We start from the raw sequence: 24,296 nt of genomic DNA on the forward strand, positions 1-24,296 counted from the left end.
CTGTCCCTCAGCTCTTCAGCTCAAGGCTAGTGCTCTACCACTTGAGCCACAGCGCCACTTCCGGCTTTTTTCTTTTTGCTTATGTGGTGCTGAGGTATAGAACCCAGGGCCTCAGGCATGCAAGGCAAGCACTCTACCACTGAGCCACCTTCCCAGCCCCTAGAAGAGAAAAAGTTTTGAGATGCGTAATTCTTTTACACCTCTATATTTTTCCCTTACTTTGTCTCTTTTAGAGAACAAGTGATTTTTTTTCCAGCCCAACCATCACTTTATTCTCGTATCACATGCTTCTTTTATACCATCTGCTGACATAATTAGTACCAGAAAGAAAAGACAAGTAAAACAGACTCATGATTAGAGAGGGCAAGCTTGGTCACTTTATTTCTTTCACTTTAATTTCACTTGATACTTGGTCCTTTTTATTGTAACTTTATCATATACTCTCATAGCTTTCAAGTATCTTCATGATAGGCTCCACTTCTACTCTTCAATCACCAAATTCACAAAATTTTAAGTCATTTGTTTTCAGCATTCTGAAGTGAGAGTACCAATATGGGACTTGAATAAAGATTTCCAGGCACAGAAAGAAACCAGGAAAAGTAGTTTCTACTTTTTATTTACATGCTCATCATTGAAGTCTTTCGCTAGGTATATTTTTAAGCATTCATACAGGGCTTGCTCAGCCATGACAGATGTTTTGTTTTCAACAGGTGATTTGCTTATACTTAAACTTTGGAGAAATGCAATATTAAATCCATGTTACATATTGCTTACAGTGCATAACACATCTAATATGCAGTTAACTTTCAGTTATTACTCCTTTATTCTTAGCTGTTCCAGTAGTGTGTCATTCCTATGTCTGATTAGTTTTGTTTTTTTTGGGGGGGGGTTCCAGTTGTGGGGCCTGAATTCTGGGCCTGGGCACTGTCCCTCAGTTCTTCAGCTCAAGGCTAGCACTCTACCACTTGAGCCACAGCGCCACTTCCAGCTTTTTTCTTTTTCTCCTTATGTGGTGCTGAGGAATCGAACCTAGGGCCTCATGCATGCAAGGCAAGCGCTCTACCATTGAGCCACGTTCCCAGCCCCTGATTAGTTGTTTTATAAAGATTGGTTCTTTAGCAGAAGTAAATAGTATTTGGACCTTACTACATCCTTTACATCCTGCTTAGCTAGGATACAGCTGAACTGTTAGCTAACCCAGTCTTGTTTCTTGCTTAATCACCAGAGAGAAGAAGCATTTTGTTTAGCAATATTATTGTTTTGTCCTACTGTGTTCAAATGTCTTCAGTCAAAAAAGACCAATGAGAAAATGATTGGTCTATCTAGATTCAGTCTACAATTGGGCAGAATCTCCCTGGATAGGGAACAGTGCAGTAGCCTAAACCAGGAGCTAGAGTCATGATTCCTTTTAAGTTACTGTCATAGTAATCATTTCCAAACTTGCATGATTTCAGAACAGATCACATTCACTTAGATTTAGATATTGTAATAAATTAGTTTTATTTCTTGATTTCGCTTTTTTCATCTATATTTCTGTGTTCATTAAAGTCTCTTTACGGCAAAAGACCTTGTTCTCTTATCTGCTTAGGACACAGTTACCTCTTACATCTACTCCTAGCAGGTAATATTCATGTTACCAAGGAATCTTTTATAGTGGGTCAAACAGAGGATGTGGATTTTTCCTTTCCATTGCCTTTATCCAGCTATTTGTGTTTCTAAAAGTATTTTATCTTCTGGTACCTGGTACAGTGGTTAATTAAGTTCAAAAAACTGCTTGTGGCCGCTGTGAACCTCTTACATAATGAATGAGTCAGTACTAAATTAACCTGTAAAAAACATCTGATTAGCTTGCACAGGTGGCTCATGCATGTAATCCTCTCTACTCAGGAGGCTGAGATCTGAGGATCACAGTTCAAAGCCAGCCTGGGCAGGAAAGTCTGTGAGACTCTTCAATAAACCACTCAGAAAACCAGAAGTGGCTCAAGTGGTAGAGCACTTGCCTTGAGCTGAAGAGCTTAGGGACAGTGCCCAGGTCCAGAGTTCAAACCCCAGAACCAATCCCCCCCACAAAAAAATGACTTAATTTAAAGCTCTTCTGTAGAATGTATGCTTGGCATAAAAAGGTAACTGAAACTGTAGAATGAGTAAAATTATCTTAGGAAAAGGAAGCTATTGAGAATTGTGTCTAGGACAAAATGTATGAATTGCCAAGTTTAGAAAACAGAGAGCAAATAAACATGGAGGTGGGAGGAAAATCAGGAGAATGTAATATGTTGGAAGCTTTGGGAAGAGAACATTTCAGTGAGCAGTCTAGCATTATTTACTGCCTAGAACTCAAGCAGCATGAGGATTAACAAGGTTAGTTGTTAGTGCATATAAGTGGTGACTTTAAATGTGGTATTAGAGGCCAGATTAGTAAGACTCTGAACCTGTATTGAAGTGGGTGGTAAAGAAAAGAAATAGATACTGCCAGTGAGGATAGTGCATTCAGATAGTCTTTCCCAAGCATGGCAATTCATACCTGTAAACATGATTACTTAGAAGGTCAGGAAGATTGTTGTTTAAGCCTTGTCCTGGGAAAAAGTTAGGAAGACACTGTTTACCCAGGTATGATGGCATATGTCTGTTATCCCAGCTATGTGATAGGCCATAAGTAGGATCATAGTTCAAGGTCCACCATGGGGGAGAATAGTGCCCTCAGACTATGATCCAACTACATACTTTTGTATAGGTCTCAAACCTATCTAGAGAGAGTAATCTAAAACAAAAATAAAAGAGGATAGGTAGCTACAGGTATGACTCTCGGGGTATAGGACTTGCTAGAGGCCCTGAACTCAAACCCTAGAACCATGAAAAAGAGCTCTGTGTATAGCTCAATACTGTATGCTGTGAGAAGGTAGTCTGATCTCTTAAAGAATATGGCCTAAGTAGAAATTGTAGCCCCAAACAACTGTGACCTCATGCGTTCACAAAGTTCCATAAAATGCAAAACACTTGTTCTGCCTTAAGAAACTATGTGGGAAACTATGAAGTATATGTGTTTATATGTACATATGTACATATATAATGCACAAATAATGTGGGAATACATATTTTGTGTATATATACATATAATGTATCATATACCTCTAGAATAGGATTCAGAAAATTCTGAAGTTACCTTTTAGGGAAAAGGTTGCTAAGCAGATAAAGATCAGGTTAGAGAGAAACTGCATTGTACACATCTTGATGTTTGATTTTTAAATTATATTAATAACTATCTTTTCAGAAAAAAATCTCAAACTAGAATCTTCTCAAAGAAATAAGCTTCCTTTATATAGTATTTATAGAGCTTGACATCTTGTTTTAATTATCAATACACATTTCCTAAAATTTAGGAGCAGATAAGAAATGAGTACCATTTTAGAAACCAAACTTAAGAGTTCTGAATTTTCTTCTCTTTGTAGGTGATAGGAAATTCTACAGCAAGTGAAAATTCCTGTCCTGGTCATGTTCCAGCTCCAGTCTTATCTAACTGTGCAGCAGGTGATCAATCTAGTAGTACGTCATCAGTTTCTTCGCAGAATTCTATACAGACTGTATTTGTCACTCCACCTACTCAAGGCAAGCCAGGTAGGTTGTAAGCAATTGCTTATTTGGGGAGTCTCTTTTTCTGATGATTAACATGCATACACAACTATTCTGGTGATCAGATAGATTTAATTTCCACAATTAAACTTTTTTAACCTATTTAAGATTAGTATTTTTAGTCATGAGATTTGAGAATCAAGATTTTAATTGTCTTCTGGTAAATTTTACTGATAAGAACTGACACAGGCATGGTTTCACATAGGATACGTTTCTGAATGTTGGCTTTAAAATGTTTCCTTTGTCATGAATCATTGCCCCAAGAATGTCATAATAAAGAATATTAGGGTTCCAATCTTTAAGAGATATGGAATCAAATCCTAGTTTCATTAACTTTTTAACAGTATACATTTGGACAGTTTATCCTTTATTATGTATGAGTATGGGAGTACTAACAATACCAATTCATGAAGTAGTTGTGGAATTTTAGTTAATGTAATTTAAAGTTCTTAGCAGTTCTGGAAAAATGATGACAACATCAAGATAGCTTTTCAATCTAAGTTCCAATAAGAAAATGGATTTAACAAAACCAAAGCCCATAGATAGTATCTTGCATAAAAGTAGGTGACTTAGTATTCTCTTAGACATCTAAATTTAATCAGATAGAGGAAAACCACTATTCACAAAACCTGCACACTATCAGGGTTTGTGTGGAAGTACAGGGAATGTTGCTGTATAGGCCTAAGAATTAATTTTTAAAAGATTTAATAAGATTTTACTGGAAAGTAGAGTGTCCAGTTTGAAAGCAGCATCTAAAACTGGGAAGGGATTTGATCTGTCCAATACTAAGTGCATGAGGGAAATAGTAAAAGGATCAAAAATCTTAGAACAGTTAAGACATTTAGAACTCACAGAAGTGATCTGTCAGGGCTCCCTTTTGGGATTGTATTTTTCACTAAGGAAAAAAAAAACTGATAGGAATGGACTCAGAATTCATCAGAATGGGAAAGAATGTGTCCATATTAACATTGGAGAATTACAAATTGCAGTCATATGTTTTTGAACACTATAAAATCAAAGAGAGTTCATGAATTTAGGAAAGCCACCATTTATCCCACCTCATCCAAAAGTTTATGAAAAGTGTTCATAAAAGGAAATAAAAATATTTAAGGTAAAAGTTTATAAACAGTTTTTTTTTTCTTTTGTCAGTTGGGGAGTTTTGCACTCAGGGGTCTGGGTGCTGTCCCTGAGCTTTTTCTGCTCAAGGTTATCACTGTACCACCTAGAACCATAGCTCTCCTTCTGGTTTTCTGGTGTTTAACTAGAGATAAGAGTCTCACAGACTTTCTTGTCTGGGCTGGATTCAAACCGAGATCCTCAGATCCCAGCACTCTGAGTACTTAGGATTACAGTCATGAGCCATCAGTACCTGGCTTAGCAAATATCTTAAGGGGAAAAAAGCAGAATAGTATCATTGGAGAAGGTGAAAACATGTCAGAAATTTGCCAACTAAAAACTCTAGGAAAACTTCCAAAATGAGATTGATATTAATAAAATAATGTAAAATATTACTGAATAATAGAGGTCACAATTAGAAAATTTCACAAAGTAAAAATTCAGGAAAGACTTGGAAAGAAAATATTATTTCAGTAGTATAGTTTGTAAGAAGCCTGATAAGCAGAGGAAGAATTATAAGTAAGGGGAAATCTAAAACTGAATGAAAATCAAAACGAATTCAAAGTTGACACACTGAAGCGAAAAGAGATCAAGTAGTGATGATGTCATTTGAAGAAAGCTAAAGAGAACTAAACAAAAACTCCAAAGGTATAAATACCAAAAAAAACTTGATTGATATTTAAAAAGCTTAAAAATTTTTGAAGCATACTGAAATAGCATTCATCTACCAGAGAGCATCCACTCAGAACAAGCAGCACCAGTATAGTCTAGTAAAATTATGGGCTTGAAAGACAAAGTTGTTTGAGCTAAACAAACAAATATAAGAAGAAATTAGGGGCAGCATATAAAAATCTGAGAAGATTTCCATAAACACTCCCGGAAGAATCTGCTAGTGCTGTGCTTTGAAATAACATACTCACTAGCCACATGTTTTTAGCATTAAATAAAATAAACTTCATTTCGCACATCATCAGCCTCTTCCAAGTACTCAAGAAACCACAAATCACTTGTACTCCCTTATTGGACAACACAGAGTATTGGTACTATCATAGAAAGTTATTTTGACAAGAGTATATTAGGGAATAAGCTTTTTGAGTTTTTAATTACCAAAAGAAAATTACAAGCATAATAGAAGAACCAATGTCAATAATATATGGATACCCATAGAATAAAGAGGTCTAGGAGGTTGAGAACATACTATGTAATAGCCTTATATTTGGAGAAGGAAGATAAGCCTTTTTGTGCCAGTTCTGGGACTTCAACTTAGGGCTTGGGTGTTGTCCCTGAGATTCTTTTGTTAAAGGCTCACACTTGGGCCACAGCTCTACTTCTGGCTTTTTTTGTTTAGTGGATATAAAAGTCTCACAGACTTTTCTGCCCAGGCTGGCTTCAAACCATGATCCTCAAATCTCAGCTTCCTGAGCTAGGATTGTAGACATGAGAGCCAGCTGATAGAGCTATTTTTCAAAGTGGGAAATTTGAGAGAAGGTGTGTAAAACATTTTAATTCATCAATAATCACATTAGCTTCTATTATCTAGATTCTCCTTTTTCTGAGTATAATATAGGCTAGAACAAATGAGCAATTATGAGATGTTCTAATTTTGTCATCCTCTATGGTCTTGTGAGTCAGAATTCTCAGGGGTAGTACATGCATTTTACCCTTCAAAACACCAGTGTATTTTTTAGATCTCTTCAATTAAAATAATTATCAGAAGCAGTGTATATCCCTGCCACCCAGTTTTTGTAGTCTTAATATACCATATATCATCTTGAAAAAATTATAACCTTGTGGGGAAATTCCAGGTCTGAGCAGGACATGTTGAAGCTGAGTATTGAATCTGTTATTTTAATATCAGGGAAGCTTTCAAAGGAACTATCTTTTTTTTTGGGGGGGGGTCCGGTCATGGGCCTGAACTCTGGGCCTGGGCGCTGTCCTTCAGCTCTTCAGCTCAAGGCTAGCACTCTACCACTTGAGCCATAGCGCCACTTCTGGCTTTTTTTTTCTGGTTATGTGGTGCTGAGGAATCGAACCCAGAGCCTCATGCATGCAAGACAAGCGCTCTACCACTGAGCCACCTTCCCAGGCCCCAAAGGAGCTATCTTTATTTGTGGTGCTGCAGTTTGACTCAGAGATTCATGATTGGTATGCAGGTGGTCTTTGAGCCCCAACCCCAGCCCCTTTATGTGAGAATGGTTTCAAACTTGCATGGTCTGGCTTCAGACTGCAATTCTACTTATACCTGTCATATAACTGAAATTGCAGTTTTAAATCACTTAGCCAGCTTTTTATTAGACATGGGGTTTCACTAACTTTTTCGCCTATGAGTCCTAGAACTGTGATATTTCCAGTTTCCATGGGATACCAGGCAGGAGCCATTGCATTCAATCTGTCAGGAGCTATCTTAAAGACGTTTCCACAGTCATTTAGCAGGACAAAATGAGCATCAATAATGATAATTGTAGTAGATTAGAATATAACAAATTAGTGAAATTTCTAAGTTTCTAATAATATTTTACAAAAACGTAGTCATCTGAAAAGGATGAAGGAACAAACTCACTTATCATTTGGAAAAGGTGAAAGAATTAAGCATTTAACTGTTTTTTCTTCTATGATGTGACCACGAGGCAACCAAATGAGAGAAGGAAATGTCTCTTTATAACAGTATTCTAATTAGTCAATGATAAAGAAGCAACAATTTATAATTTTGTACTCATCGTATGGATGAACAATTAACATTAATAGCTGTTAAGTTATGCTATCATTTGATTCTCTACTACAAAGATTGTGTTGAAGGCTTATTCCATTATGAGTCCTATTGGGAGGTGGTGGAAACTTTGAGGAGAGTTCTAGTGGGAGATCTTAGGTCATTGGGGGCATGTGCTTGAACAGAATAGTGGAACACAATCTCTCTGTCTCTCTGTCTCTCTCTGCCATGAAGTGAACAGCTTCCTCTGTCATATGCTTTCATTATGATGTACTGCTTCCACAAAAGGATCAGAAAGCAATGAGGCCACTAGATAGATCATGTAGTGAAACCTAAATATGAGTCAAAACAATCTCTTTATGAAGTAATTATCCCACGTATTTGTTACAGTAATGAGAGCTGACTAACAGATTGCAATGACAGTCAGATAATACCTATAAATGCATCAGTCCAGAGTGATCAAGTCTCCTGGATCATGCTCACTATACAAAACACATTGACCTATATGAATAAAGGACTAAATTTATACTATGGGAAATTCAGTATGCTCAAAGGATGTAAAAGAAACATGAACGGAATGGTAGAAGAACCAATAAATTTTAAAAGATTCAAGACATCAGAATTTAAAGATATATTAGACTAAAAATTTGTATAGGGATGCACTTTTAGGTCAGAAAACCAGGGAGAAAACCACAAGGAAGTGTTTACTGTTAAAAATCAGGCTAGGAGTGGGAAGGTGGCTCACTGGTAGAGCGCTTGCTTTGCATGCATGAGGCCCTGGGTTCGATTCCTCAGCACCACATAAGCAAAAAGTAAAAAGCCAGAAGTGGCTCTGTGGCTCAAGTGGTAGAGTGCTAGCCTTGAGCAGAAGAGCTGAGGGATAGCCCAGGCCCAGAGGTCAGGCCCCATGACTGGACCCACCCCCCAAAAAAAATCAGGCTAATCTTTACTGTGAGAGAGGGAGATGGTTAAGAGGGGCAAATAGAAATCTTCTGGAGTAGCTGATAACTTTTTTGGGGGGAGGGAGGTATTATCAGGTCTTGAAGTCAGAAACTTGTGTGTATTTTCTCAGCTGGCACTCATCACTTGAGCCACATATTCAGCCTAGCTTTTTACTGATTATTTTGGAGATAGAAACACCTGTACTTTTCTGCCTGGAATGGCTTTGAACCATGACCCTTGGATCTCAGGCTTATGAGTAGCTGTGATTATAAGATGGAGCCAACAGTGCCTGGCAGGTTTCATTTCTTGACCTGAGTAATACTTACGTTAAAATAACGCATTAAGAGCCGGGCACTGGTGGCTCACGCCTGTAATCCTAGCTACTCAGGAGGCTGAGATCTGAGGATCGCGGTTCAAAGCCAGCCTGGGCAGGAGAGACTGTGAGACTCCTATCTCCAATAAACCACCAGAAAACCAGAAGTGGCGCTGTAGCTCAAGTGGTAGAGCACTCGCCTTGAGCTGAAGAGCTGAGGGACAGCTCCCAGGCCCAGAGTTCAAGCCCCACGACCGACCAAAAAAAAAAAAAACGCATTAAGTAAAACATTAGATTTACTTTATATAGCTTTCATTTATAAATAAAGAAGTACTTTGTGTACTTGGAGCAAAGGCATGCTATAAATGATACAAATTTTTCATTGGAAATGTCATTGTAGACCTTGGTTTTACTACTTGATGCTAATATAGGGAAAAGCATTGGTTGGCTGCTTCCAGCAGAAATCTGAGCTTACAAAACGCAAACAACAGGTAAATCACACACTGTAACTCTTCATTTATCTGAATTATTCAAAGTGTACCCTTTAAATGCCAATATTTTTCTAAAAAATAACTGCTGCCTTCATTTTACATTTTGTTCTTTAAATAATTTCCAACTCAAAGATAGTCTGATTTAGTTTTTTTTGACTACATTTTAGTAGCTCTTATCAGTCCCCCAAATGAAAAAACAAGAGTTTCTCACTTTCATGTCTCTCTCAGGCCCCTCCCATTTTGCTTTAACTTAGTACTTATCTGAGAAGGTAGCTTCATGGGATGGCTGCTTTTAATGTAAGTCTTCTCATTGTCATTAAATCCTGTCAACTTCAAACTTTTGAATTCAGTAAGTACTCCTATGGTTTTTGCCAGTACCAGTATTTGTTTGTCTCTATTACAAAATTTAAGGGGCGCTAAAAATTCCATAGTAATCATGATAGGAGTAATTATTTTGGTGGTTGTGGGGCTTGAACTCGGCCTGGGCACTACCCCTGAGCTCTTTTGCTCAAGTCTAGCACTCTAGCACTTCCAGTTTTTGAGTGGTTAATTGGAGATAAGAATCTTGCAGGGAATTTTCTGCGAGGCTGGCTTTGAACCATGATCCTCAGATCTCAGTTTACTAATCATCTAGGATTACATGTGTGAGTTGAGCCACCAGTGCCTGTGTATAAATAGTATTTTAAGCCATTGCTTTATGAAGTTTTCCATTGATTAAGAACGTTTTACTTCCATTATTTCCTATTTAGTTTATGAAACCATTATTAAATCAGGATGAAATACTCATCTTTAGAGAAACTGGAAATTATAAAAAGCTTTTTCTTAAAGAGCTTATTGATATAGTATTACCCAGATTGTAAACTCCAACAATGTAATCACTTTAATTTAATTTTTTCTCTGATTCTCTCAGGACCATGATTTTTAAATTATTTCTGTGGCTAGTTGTTGCTTTTACGTAATGATCGTAATCACATACTGCTATCCTCAACTAATTTGACTATTGACTTATATTAAAAAATGTTATATGGGGGTTGGAAGCCTGGCTCAGTTGGTCATTGGGCCAAAGTATCAGGGATGGAGGTTGAGTTCCAGTCTTGGACCAAAAAAAGTGTAATTTGTTTTCAAGTGTTAGTTTGAAAGGGTTAAGAACAATTTTGTTTGAAACAGCCAGTTCACCGAAACAATTATACAAGTAGAGGTTATTAGTCAATATTCTGAAAATTAATTTCTTCTGAAACTATAAAAGTAGAAATTTCTATATGTGTATCACAATACAAAAACAATGGAAGTTTTAAAAATATGTTCTTTAATAAAATTCATTTTTGGTAGCTATTCAAATTTTGACGTGCATTATACTGTATAACTACCACCACAATCAGGAGAGAATTTTATCATTTTGCCAAAATTGTTCATCAAAATATTACTGTAAGATACCAGATTTATTACTATTAACTTATAAGTATATAGAAAGTATAAATACATAGACAAACAAATCCAGCTTATATGGACTATTGTCATTCTAAACTTAAAAGTTAAATTTGGTGGTACATGTCTATAATTCCAAAACTTATGTGGTTGACAGGAGTATTGAGAGCTCAAGGACAGCTACAGCAAATACTATCTCAATAAATAAACAACAGGGCTGGGAAAGTGGCTCAGTCATAGAGTGCTTCCTTGCATGCATAAGGCCCTTGGTTCGCTTCCTGAGCACCACATAAGCAGAAAAAGCCAGAAGTGGTTTTGGCCTCAAGTAGTAGATGGCTAGCCTTGAGCTAAGAGACAGTGCGCAGGCCCAGACTTCAGGCACCACAACTAACACACACACACATACACACACACAAACGACAAGAAACCCGAAACAGATCACAAAATGTTAAGTCTATGCTAAATTTAATGCATTCTGGACTTAATCTTCTAGTGAATAAGTAATCATATTTGATAATTTAGTTTCTGAACTGGCCAAAATGAAGGGTTGTATCATTTATCCATAAAGTTTGAGCAAATTCACCTGGCATATATCTATTTGTCTTTAGCCTTTTTGTTGTAGATTCTATACCTCTTTAAGAATGGAGCTATCATGTTTAGAATTTCCTGTATTCCTCAGATGCTATCAGAAGATCTTCAGCAATTCCTGAAGTTTGTACTCTATGTTGTCTCTTAGTTTCTGTATCTTGTGATTTGAGAGAGACAAGTCAAATCGTAAGAATTAAGTGCTCTTTGATCATACTGGGAACATATGAAACAGATAAACTACTGCTTATGTTATGGTTGTGAATTTTACTTTATTTTTTATTTTTTAAGTACTTGTACAAAGGAGTTGACATTCAATAAAGCAGTTTATAGATACAGTAAATCTTGATCCTGCCGGGCATGCGCCTGTAATCCCAGCTACTCGGAAGGCTGAGCCCGGAGTAAATCTTGATCCTTGTCACCCCTTTCAACATCCCCAACTATCCCTCCCATATATATTGTTTTCTTTGTCATATTTGCTTCACTATCCTCTCTGTACCACTCTGTGCCTATTCTAGGTGCTGTAGCCTCTCTGCCACCACCACCTCCTCCTCCACCACTTCCTCCTCCCCCTCTTGAGATAGGAGAAGCTTCTAACCTCCCACCACCACCTCCACCTTATTCCTGTGATCCAAGTGGAAGTGATCTGCCTCAAGGTAAGCATATTTTTTGAGAGTTGGATAAATAATATTTATATTTCATAGTTAAAAATTTATAATATTATTGGGTTCAGCTATGTGGTAGCTACCAGTAGAAATCAAATGAAAATTGTCGAAAGCAAAATGCTAGGGAAATAACTAGGGAATAGAACAACTGAACACAGATTGTTTTCTACATATTCAACAGTAGGTTGCTTGGGTTGATGCATGCTAGGGTTTTGTTGTGTTTGATAGCTTCATGGCTACTCAGAAAAACATTCTCAAATACATAACTTGTCTATTTTTCCTGAAAAGCAGGAGTCATTATTGAAGTTTTCTCTATTTGTTAAGTTTTTTCACAGGTTCATGAAATTGTTAAAATCTTCAATATTTTGGTTCTAATCTCAAGATGTAAATATACGATATGAGATAAGGGTTGAGGTTGTTTTGAATTTTTTTCCCCCAGTATTCCAAAATATATGTCAAAATGATTTTCTTTTCCCTACTTTGGTGTTTCGGTGAAAGCTGAAAGAACTAAAGTGCTAGCATATTTTTGAGCTCTCTCTGATCTATTTTTTCAATACTTAAACTAGTACCCCACATGTATGTGTGTGTGTGTGTGTGTGTGTGTGTGTGCACACGTGCACATGTATGCTTCTTTTTTGGCTTGTACAAGGCTTGAACCCATTGCCTGAGTGTCCCTGAGTGTGTTTGCTCAATGCTAGCACTCCACCAATTGAGCCACAGCTCCACATCTTTTTTGTGGTTAATTAAAAGGTCTTACATAATTGCCTGCCCAGACTGGCTTGAACCATGATCTTCAGACCTCAGCCTCCTGAGTACCTAAAATTACATGTGCAAACCACTAGTGCCTGGTCCACAGCTGTTTCTTTTCTTTTCTTTTTCTTTCTTTATTTTTCTTTTTTGGTCAGTCGTGGGGCTTGAACTCTGGGTCTGGGCGATGTCTCTGTGCTCTTCAGCTCAAGGCAAGTACTCTACCACTTGAGCCATAGCACTACTTCTGATTTTCTAGTGGTTTATTGGAGATAAGAGTCTCATGAACTTTCCAACCTGGATTGGCTTTGAACTGTGATCCTCAGATCTCAGCCTCCTGAGTAGCTAGGATTACAGGAGTGAGCCATGGTGCCCTGCCACAGCTGTTTCTGTAGTAAAATTTTAAATTGAAATCCAGTAGGGTGAACCTGTAAGTTCTCCCAGTTTTTTTTTTTCTACGAGATAGCTTTAGATACTTTAGGCCCTTTCTATTTTCATTCATCAGTTTTTACCCCTACTTTCTAAAAAATACTGAGAATAGGGCTACATTGAATCTGTAGATTGATTTGGAAAGGATTACCATTAATCAGTATTATCTCTTTAAATCCATGAAAGTATGGTCTTAGTAATTGTTTAGGTTTTATTTGGTTTCTCACCTTTTTTTTTGGTATAGTTCTCTACACCTTTTGTTAAATATATTGTATGTTTGGGATTTGATACTGTCCTATCTAGTATTTAAACTTTGACTTTTCAGTTCTGTCTTTCTAGTATATAAAATAAAATTGATTTTTGTGTTAACTTGGAACTGTTAGTCACTTCTCAGTTGATCTCACACCTTGGCTATGTGTATCACTTTGTCTTATCCTATATAGTTCAACAAATTAAATACGGTATTTCAGACTTGCTGTAAATCTAGTCTGTGCTCCATTCCAACTTTATATTCTATAACCTGTATGCCCCTGTTTTCTACTCCTAAGATTTTGCTGGTGTGATTATTTAACTCAGATTCTCTCGACATCTGTTCTTCTATCTTCCAAAAGATACTTCATAAACATTAATAGTTACTCCCTACTTCACTTGGCCCTAACATCCACTAGTCATTTTTCTATTTTTATAGCTTTGTCTATTCTAGATATTTAATGTAAATAGAATCATAACAATAACTTGTTTTTGTCCCTGGCTTCTTTCACTTAGCATATGTCTTAGGTTCATCCTTGTTATAGCAGGCACCAGCACTTCATGTTTTTATAGCTAAATCATAAATGTGGTATATGGATATGCCATCAGGAAGTTTTTGTGATGATATGTATATTTATTAAAAGTAGAATCATATGTCACTGTCTTCCTACTCTTTTTTCATGTTCTTTAGCTTGAGCATTTGGCTTTACAATGGACTTCCACATAATAGTCAAAGTAGAAGCTTTTCTTTTAAAATGACAGTAAATATGTTTGCATGGGGAATCTCCAACAAAATAGAGATTTTTCTGAGAATTTATTAGTGGGGTTCTGGTTATGTTATCTTTATAAGAATAAATGTGCTCCTTAGGCAACTCAGTAAAAATAAATTTAGAGATACAAATAGAATGATCCTAACAACTCGGTATATAGCTCAGTCATAATGCATACGTTTAGTACATTGATGACCCTGGGGTCAACACCTCTCTCTCCCAAAATCAAACAAGCAAATAATAATGTGAAGGACAGTCTCTCCTCAAACATCTAAGTCTATATATTTAGGTATGTAGGTGGGGTTTTTTTGGTGTGTGTTCTGGTAGTACAGCTTGAACTCCAGGGGCTTGCGCTCTTCATTTTTTCTGCTTAAGGCTGGCACTCTTACCACCTGAGCTATACCTCCCCTTCCGGATTTTTACTAGTTAACTCTGTAGATGACTCCCATGGATTCTTCTGCCTGGGCTGGTTTTGAACCATGATCCCCAGATCTCAGCCTCCTGATTCGCTAGGATTACAGGTGTAAACCATCAGCGTTTGTCTCATAAATTTTTTTATGAAATATTGTAATATCTGGAGAAATTTTAACCACCTTATGATCTGTACCCCATTTTAAGTTACCTTCTTCACTGCATGCTCATTTCTCTTTAAAGTTCTTGTGGTGGTTTATTAATCATAAGAAGCAATAACAAGAGGTATAACTAATCTCAGCATTAGTAGATCATTATTTTGTATTGTATAATAATGCTAGTAACAGGGACCAAAATGGTTGCTTATATATATTTGACCCTTGGTATTTGGGGTATGTTTCCAAAGAGCAGTTAAGGAAAAGCAGCCAATGTTCAGGATGAACAAAATGTAAACACAACTACTGATGAAGTTACTGAGCTTCTCCACATCAACTGAACTGTATTATGTAGAATCAGGAAGTTTTTTTGCTGGACTTGGTCAAAAGTATATTTAATAGATTTATTAATAAGGTAGGCTTATTATAAAGTTGTACTCTTCTGACAAGCAAGATAATACTTTTCTAGGTTTTTCTATATATTTACATTATAGAATTCCTGTAGATTCTGCCTCCTATTAAGACTCGAGATAAAATTTGTATTTTTGCAATTAGACTTCTATGACAGAGAATGAGCTTAACTATAATGGTAAGTAATGGTCATTTGCTTATAAGTAAACTGGAGGATGATATCACTGTAAGAAGATGATAATGATGTCTAATAATGCTCAAAGAAAAGGCTTTTAAATAGTGTGATTGCTTAAGTCAGTTCCACTAAATTAATATTTTTTATTTTAGATACAAAAGTTTTACAGTATTATTTCAATCTGGGATTGCAGGTAAGAGCCATGTTAACATTTCTTTTATAATTCCAGTATTGTTTTCTAAAAATGGTGTAGGCGAGATTTTTACTTTAACCTCCCATTGGTTTGGTGTCTCTTATTATAAAATAATTATTAATTTGAAGAGAGTAAGGATTAATCTCTAAGCGGTAGCATATATTAAACAGTTTCATATTTAATACTGTACACCAACCCTTTACTGTGTTATATATTCTAAATGAATTGCCCTACTATTTAAAATGTTGTTGTGACTATGTATTTTATAGGAAAAGTAGTTAGACCAAGTTGAACATACTTGACTATACATATACGCACATATGTGGTACTGAGGTTTGAATTTAGATGCAGTACCACTTGAGCCACACCTTCAGACCTTCTTATTTTTGTTATTTTTTGAATTGAGTCTTTTTTCCCCAAGCCAGCCTATTTATGCTTCCAGGATAGTTGGTATGACAGGCACACACCACTGAACTTAGTTTTTTAATGGCTGAAGCCAGCCTTGAACCATGATCCTCCTGACTCCCAAGTATCTAGGATTACAGATGTGAGCCACCATATCTGGCTAAGGTAGCTGTGTGTGCATGTGTGTGCTTGCCAGTCGTGGGGCTTTGAACTCAGGTCCTACGCCCTGTCTCTAAGCTATTTGGCTCAAGGCTACCACATTAGCCACAGCTTCACTTCCAGCTTTTCTGCAGGTTAATTGGAGACAATAGTTTCATAGACCTTCCTACCCAGGCTAGCTTTGACTGTGATTCTTAGATCTAAGCTTCCTGAATAGCTAGAATTACAGGGGAGCCAGCAGTGCTTGGCAGGTAGGTGTATTTAAAGCACTTACATATTTAACTCCCCTGAGCTGTAGCAATGTGGGTATTAGCAAGTGTGTTAATACCACTGAAAGATGTTACTAATTTGAGACAACAGCTCTGTTATTGTATACTTTGATGAAATACATTTGACTTATAAAAAATTGACATATTTACTGTAAAAGAAGATGCATGTTTAGATTTGGCAGCCTGTAATAAACTATAGTCTCCTGGATAATGCTCAGATGTTTTGTATTTCCTAATTTCCCTAAAACCTGACACATCATTAGAAACCCATCTTCCTCAAAAATACAACTCTATATTTTCTGTAAGTGTAATTTAAAGAATTGATGAATTATTTACACTTTATTTTTGATACTGGTTCTGGAGCTTGAATTCAGGGCTTGGATGCTTTTGTGCTCAAGTCTAGTGCTTTACTACTTTGAGCCACAGCACCATTTCTGGCTTTTTGGTAGTTAATTACAGAAGAGTCTCACAGACTTTCCTACCCAGGCTGGCTTTCCAATGTCTGCCTCCTGAGTCACTACAAGTAAAGTTGTGAGCCACCGGGGCCCAGCATATATACACCTTTTTTTTTTGCCAGTCCCACAGCTTGAACTCAAAGCCTGGACACTCTCCCTGAGCTTCTTTTGCTCAAGGCTAGCACTCTACTTGAGTCACAGCACCACTTCTGACTTTTTCTGTGTATGTAGTACTGAGGATACTGAGGAATTAAACCCGGACTTCATACATACTAGGCAAGCACTCTACCTGGGCCTGGGCACTGTCCCTCAGCTCTTCAGCTCAAGGCTAGCACTCTACCACTTGAGCCACAGCACCACTTCCGGCTTCTTTTTGCTTATGTGGTGCTGAGGAATCGAACCCAGGGCCTCAGGCATGCAAGGCAAGTGCTCTACCACTGAGCCACCTTCCCAGCCCCATGCATTTTTTTTTACCATAGCCTAGATATGGATTCAACCCCGATGCCCCTCAATAGATGAATGGATTAAGAATAATGTGTGTGTGTACATATATATGTATATATGTACACACACACACCACATATACACAGTGGATTCTGTGCTTCCATCAGAAAGAATGATATTGTACCATCCTTAAAGAAATGGAAAGACTTGTAAAAAATTACATTAACTAAGGCAGACCCAAAGAAACATAGGCTGCATGTGTACCCTCATTTGTTGTAACTAGAAAGTACCTTTAAATGTACAAGTAAACACATTGGAATGTAAAAGACAAAAAATACACTTGGACATGATAAATCATACAGGACTTTTAACAGTCACATAGTGAAACTATGGTAGTATATTCTTAGGAGAAGATCACAAAGGTTCAGTAGCTATGCACATATGATCATATAAAATGATGTTTATCTAAATGAAAAGGTTTTTTTCTATTGGTTCTATTTGAGATGGAATCTCCCAGAATTCTTTCTGGGCTTCCTTCAAGTCATGATCCTCCCAATCATGAGTAGCAAGGTTTACAATAAGTGTTCATTTGTTTATGTCATTTTCCTTTCTTGCTCCAGTGCTATCACCATAACTACTGGCATTCCATGTTCTACATGCCACAAATGCAGCCACAGCAACTTCATGTAGACAATCTTCCAATCTGTTCTGAGTCACCTCTGGTAGACCAAACTGCTCCTCCTCACTTGTACAATGAGGTAGAGATAGCAGATGGTACACAGGCAGAAACATCAACAAATGGTGAGTATCAAATGAGATTGCCAGCAAGAAAGGCAATTGAATTTTATTGTGTACAATTTAATTATAGCCTTCAGATGTCTAGCAATTCTGAAAGCATGATTTCTGGTTCCTTTGGGGTTTGTGAAACTCTTTAAAGGGATTCATGAGGCCAGAAGTATTCACATTAATATTTTGATTTTGTTTCCTTTCACTGCCTTACATTTGCATTCAGATGTAAAGATTATTGGTGATTCACACTATTGTTACCTAACAACAAATCGGGGTAATTCCTCCAGACTATGCTAGTAATCGTTATCTTTCTCATTGCCACGAACTTTGAGTACAAAAATGTCAAATATTGGGGCTGGGAATGTGGCTTAGTGGTAGAGAGCTTGCCTAGCATGTATGAAGCCCTGGGTTCGATTTCTCAGTAGCACATAAACAGAAAAAGCTAGATGTAGCAATGTGGCTTAAGTGATATAGTGCTAGCCTTGAGCAAAATAAGTTCAGGGACAGTGCTCAGGCCCTGAGTTCAAGCCCCAGGACTCACATCATCACCATCACCACCACCACCACCATCATCATCATAATGTGTCAAATAGCAATTTATCTTTTTGATTCATCAGAGATGTTCTTTTAGTTGGTGGAGGTGCCAGTCCTTGTGCTTTACCTAAAGTGCCTGAGCTTTCCCTGAGCTTCTTTTGCTCAATGATACCACTACCACTTGAGAAAGCCACAACTTCACTTCTTTGCTTTTTTTCCCCTTTTTCTGTCGGTTGTGGGGCCTGACTGTGGGCCTGGGTGCTGTCACTCAACTCTTCAGCTCAAGGCTAGCACTCTACCACTTGAGCCACAGTGCCACTTATGGCTTTTTTTGTGTGTGTGCTTATGTGGTGTTGAGGAATCAAACCCAGGACTTTATGCATGCAAGGCAGCACTCTTACCACTGAGCTTCTTTCCAGCCCTTTTTTTTTTTTTTTGCTTTTTTGGTAGTTTAGTTGAGATAAACGTCCTATAGATTTTCCTGCCAGGACTGGCCTTGAACAACAGTCCTCAGATCTCAGCCTCCTGAGGAGGTAGGATTGTAGGCATGAGTCATCAGCTCCTAGAGAGGTGTTCTTTTTACTAAATCTTTGTCCTTAAGCAATTGTGCATAATACTCTTTGTAATAAAATGGGAACAACTCATAAAACACTTCTACAAACAGAAATGTGATGATAAATTTAAAGAAAATGACGTGTATTACTGAATTACTAGCTAACTGCATAGAACACTTTTTTACTTGAAAGAATGAGTGATAGACACTAGCTTTTCAGACATACTTGTTCTACCCATCATTTTCTCAAATGAAGAAAATGAGCCTGCCATTTAAGGAAAAGCATCTAGTAATATTTGTTATCAAAGAATGTTACATATTTCTAATAGAAATTTGAGTTTGGGGTAAACAAGTATGCTATCATGAGCTTATCAGCACCCAGTATGTGAAACCCATTAGAAGATTTTTAGCTAGGTGGGACGATTAGTCAATGTAGGTTTTTAAAAATTGTATGGTGAAATATGCCCACATTTGCAAGATCTGCACAGCTTAAATGTTCCCAATTACCCATGTATGATGTTAGCCACCTCCAATTTTGTAAAAGAACTATCTCAAGGTTAGCACATAATAATTGATTTTTTGTCACTTATGGGGCTTGAACTTAGGGCCTGGGGACTGTCCCTGAGCTCTTTTGCTCAAGGCTAGTACTCTACCACAGTGCCACTTCTAATAATAATTTTAATGTAACAGAATATGGAAAGTCCACATTACTACTGGTCTTAGAAAAACTACCACTTCTGTTCTTTTTGTGAAGCACCAAAGAATATCTTCAATAACCTGAAAAGCTTTATTATTAAAAAAAAAACCTCAACATCATTGCTGATAACTTAGCTGTATGTGGCCAGATTTCTTCATATACTTTAAAACAATATACAATAGATTAAATAGCAGGAGCACTATGGGAATCCTGGTATCTTCTATTTAGTCATGCTTTAGAAATTTGTACAGGCACAGCATAATCATACTCTTCCTTGTTTTGTTGTTTTGGAAAGTGCTTAATTTTATTAAAAATGTTAGCATGTAATATGCCTGCTATATGGATTACTATTTTACCTCTCATTTAAATTCCTAACAGTAAATATTAACTATATCTTACATAAACGAAAGCTATTTGGTATTCTCAATTTTTTAAGTGTAAAGGGATTATGAGATCAAAAACTTCATAATATGCGTTCACAGTATAATAGAATGAGGAAGTATTTGGATGAATTTAGAGTAGGATCTTTGAATTTGCCTTCTTAAAAAGAAGTGTAAGGTAGAAGAAATGGTAAGAAGTAACCAAATTTGTTTCACATTCCAGCATTGCTACTCACTGTTGGTGATTTTGGCTACTTACTCATTCTCCCTAAAACTGATAGAATAGGAATAGGAAATAGGAAATTGATCTAGATGAGTGTACTCATAAACTGACATATGGTTTGTATCCTTGAACTAAAGATAGTAAAAATATAAGTGCTTAAAAAATCTGTTTTAAGCCCTCATGTATACTATTCCTAGTGCCATACTAGGAATGCTGATTTCTCTTCTTCTTCCCTCTTTAAATCATGTTACTGGTTTGCAGATGTTACTAGTCTGAGATGCTGTTATCCCTAGTGTGCTGGTGTGAAGTGGTAATAAAAATGTTAATCTTCAGTATATTTTTGTACAGTTTATTTTTTTTGTTTATTTTTTCCTGTGTGCCAACCTCAGTGCCTTGACCTTTTTTTTTTCTTCTCAAGGCTAATACTCTACCAGTGTGAAACATCTCCACATCTGGCTTTTTACTAGTTACTTAGAAAAAGCTCTTGGGATTTTTCCCTAGCTGATATTGGACTGCAATCCTCAGATGTCTCGGCTGCCTCTATGTAGCTAGGATTACAGGCTTGAGCATTGGTACCCAGCTACAATGTACCTTTTTAAGAGCTGTTTATAATTATAGAAAACAAAGAGACTAGCACTTTTAATTTTACAAAATGTTAGCCTATGTTAGCCTAAGTAATGAAAGAGTCCTTTTTGATTAGTTTGTATAGTCAATATAGTAAAGTCAGAATAACATCTGTTTCCGCCAAAAGTGATTGGTGGCAGAAAATCTGATACAAAATTAACATGATAGGGTTTTTTTTTTGGGTAGTACTAGAAGTTGAGCTCAGAGCCCTTCTACTTGTTTGACTTGCTTGCTCGTTTTGAGCTCTTCCAATTGAACCATGCCTCTAGCTTTGCCTTTTTTTTCTTAGTATTTGGAGATGGAATCTTTTCTGCCTGGCTGAACAGGAGGACTGTGATCCTCCAGATACCAGTGTACTTAGTATCTAGGATTATAGAGTGCCACCAGTGCCCAATTTGATGCTAGGATAACACTTGTGAGAAGATCCTTTAGGAATTTTTCAGAACTATCTCTTCAAATATAGACCAAATGGTATAGCTACTTGGGAATTTTGTCATTGCTAAAGTGGTACAAAATTAACTATTTAGAGTTCATGTGCTAATACTGTAAAACAATAAGGTAATAACTATAGCCACCTCTTCTAAATTTTAGTCAACTAGATTACTAGAATAATACTGGAGAATATTTATGCATTTTTGCTTATATATAAACAACATAAGCCTTGTTGTTGGTGGTGGTGGTCATAAGGCTTGAACTCTGAGCTTGGGCATTGCCCCTCAGCTCTTCAGCTCAAGGAGAGCGCTCTACCACTTGAGCCACAGTGCCACTTCCTGTTTTCTGGTTAATTGGAGATAAGAGTCTCATGGACTTTCCATTCCTAGGCTGGTTTTGAAACTGTGATCTTCAGAACTCAGCCTACTGAGTACCTAGGATTACAAGCATGAGCCATCAGTGTCCAGCACATAAGCTTTTTTATTGGGATATTTTCATGTAATCTTTCGGTAGGTCACTGTGGACACTATTGCATATATCTAATGTGTTTCTGCTTTAGTTTCTGTGATCTCACAATTAGTAACTTTTAATTTTTACTTGTAAGAGTATCCATTTATTTGCTAGTACATTTTTGTATAATATATTGAATTCATTTTTTGTTTCAGATATTATTCCAAATCCTGACCCTGTATCTATCCCTCATGGAACAGTCTATTATCCAGTAATGTCAGATCATTATGGACAACCCCCTTTGCCAGGTTTTGATTCCTGCTTTCCTGTTATGCCAGATTATCCCTATGTTACCAATTGGCATCCTGTTGGTGCAACATATGGTGGTTCTTCGCAAATCCATGGTGCTATAAATCCTGTCCCAGTTGGCTATACTGCTTCACCTCACTTGGCTTCTCATTACATACCTCAGAATATGTAAGATTCAGCAGTATGAAGTATTATTGCACTGCCTTTTGATTGCTTTTTTTTTCTTAAGGTCTCCTATGTATAAATAATTTTGGTGGTAAAAGTGCTTACGCTATTGTATCTATCTTTAAGATTTTTTAAATTTAAAGTAGTCCTTTAAAATGAAGAATGTTACTTTTGAGTTTTTGAATAAGAAAATTGAGAAGGATGTATAACTAGCCTTATATTATTTTTCTATCAGCCAGCTTGTCAACATTGTATTAGTTGATAATGCCAATTGACAAATGGAATAAATTATACCAATTATTTCCTTTGTTATTTTGAGTGTATTAAACTGCTCAAAATTAGAATTATTTCTACTTTCCTGGAAAGTAAAGCATCAAAGCATAGAGCCTTTGATTCTAGCTACTAAATATTAACTGAGAGAGTTCTCCAGATTTATTTTAATTATATGACTGGAGTTGTATTCTGTGATATCAGTTTTGAAGGAACATGGTGCTTGGTTTAAAATTTATTCCATATTTACTGCTTAATTTTTGATTTACATGATTGTTTTTCTGTGCAGTATTAAATTGGTGTTTTTGCACAATTACCAGTAAATAAAAACTAGCATTTAAAATTGCCATAAATGAGTGTGATTTTCTTCTTTTCTTCATTTTCATGGTAGCAAAGCATATACTACCAGACATTTGTTTCAAAATGTTTTCTCTGTCATTTTGGTTGCAAAAAAATAAGAATTTAAAGATTGAACTGGAGGAGAGTATTTATTTGCAGGACCACTTGAAATGTTTTGAATCTCAGGTCATTGCAATACATAGTACCATGCTGTATTTCTGGTTTTGTTTTTGTTTTTTATTTAAAAAAAGTTACTACCCTCTTATAGAACTTTAACATAGACTTTCTCAATGTGTCATACTTCCAAAAGTTGTTCATATCTTGTAAATTTTTCTATTCTAGTTAAAATCTCTCAAGGCCTGATAACTCTGACTTCCTGTGAAACATACTTTATCATTCTTTTTTGCCTTTATCTTTCAACTATCAAAATAACCCACATTTATACTTGTGAAGCAGTCTATCTTTTTTCACTTTGCAGTTTTTCCCCAGGTAAAAGGAACTATTTTAGACCTATTTCTTGAGGTGCTTGAACAGTAATAAAGTGTAATACTTTATAGAGAAGGTACGTCTTCAGTCCTCTAGCCTCAACATGATTGACAATGATTCCCAAATAGACCATCAAACTACTTACAGGATTCTGATTCGTAATAGACACACTACTCACCATTTGTTGTAGTTGTTGTTGTTGTTGTTTTATATCCTTGAATTTTAAGAATGCCTTCATCTACCAATTGATATCTGAAAAATTTAATGGATGATCATGATAATACACTTATCTTTCCAACAGCCAAACTGTATAGGGGTGAGAGGTGTGGCTCAATGGTAGTATACATGCCTAACAAGCATGAGGACCTGAGTTCAAATTTCAGTACCACCAAAAAATGCCAACTGTGTGTATGCTAATATTTTAATATCTCGTTTAACCTTGTAGGGTGTCATTTTGTCCTTCCTACAGTTTGTTTTATATAAAGTTTTTGGTTAAGGTTATAATATGGAATAATCTCTTTGTAACTTGTTTTTATTCCACTCCTGGGCCTTGAACTTAGTGCCTAGACTCTGTACCTGAGCTTCTTTTGCTCAAGGATAGCATTCTGCTACTTGAGTCAGAGCTCCCCTTCCAGCTTTCTTTGTTGGTGGGGTAAGTTGTAAGTGTGTTCATTTATGAGACCCACTGTAGCAAACAACAATCCCCTGGTTTCCGTTTCCTCCCATCCTACATAGACTATTAACTTTCAGTGGAAGCTATCTGTCTAGAATACCTACCTTCCCTCCTACCTAAATTATCAGGCCATTTTCCCTGCAATATATTTTAGTCATGGGGAATATAACTTCAAAAAGATTCACTTCAACCGGGAGCTGGTAGCTCACGCCTGTAATCCTAGCTACTC

At 36.6% G+C, this 24,296-nt stretch overlaps 1 protein-coding gene across 1 annotated transcript in view; it reads left to right on the forward strand.

The window, feature by feature from the left end:
- Positions 1–22,916, forward strand: part of Alg13 (ALG13, UDP-N-acetylglucosaminyltransferase subunit) — a 72,124-nt gene extending 49,208 nt beyond the window's left edge. The window contains exons 23-27 of the mRNA XM_013025844.1: positions 3,447–3,612; positions 11,725–11,862; positions 15,371–15,411; positions 17,764–17,944; positions 22,041–22,916. Of these exons, the coding sequence (XP_012881298.1) occupies positions 3,447–3,612; positions 11,725–11,862; positions 15,371–15,411; positions 17,764–17,944; positions 22,041–22,306 (792 nt within the window). The 3' untranslated portion in view covers positions 22,307–22,916. The remainder of the gene's footprint in view (positions 1–3,446; positions 3,613–11,724; positions 11,863–15,370; positions 15,412–17,763; positions 17,945–22,040) is intronic.
- The last annotated feature ends 1,380 nt before the right edge of the window (positions 22,917–24,296 follow it).

The sequence above is a fragment of the Dipodomys ordii genome, unplaced genomic scaffold (assembly GCF_000151885.1).
Source record: "Dipodomys ordii isolate 6190 unplaced genomic scaffold, Dord_2.0 Scaffold88, whole genome shotgun sequence".
Lineage (NCBI taxonomy): Eukaryota > Metazoa > Chordata > Mammalia > Rodentia > Heteromyidae > Dipodomys > Dipodomys ordii.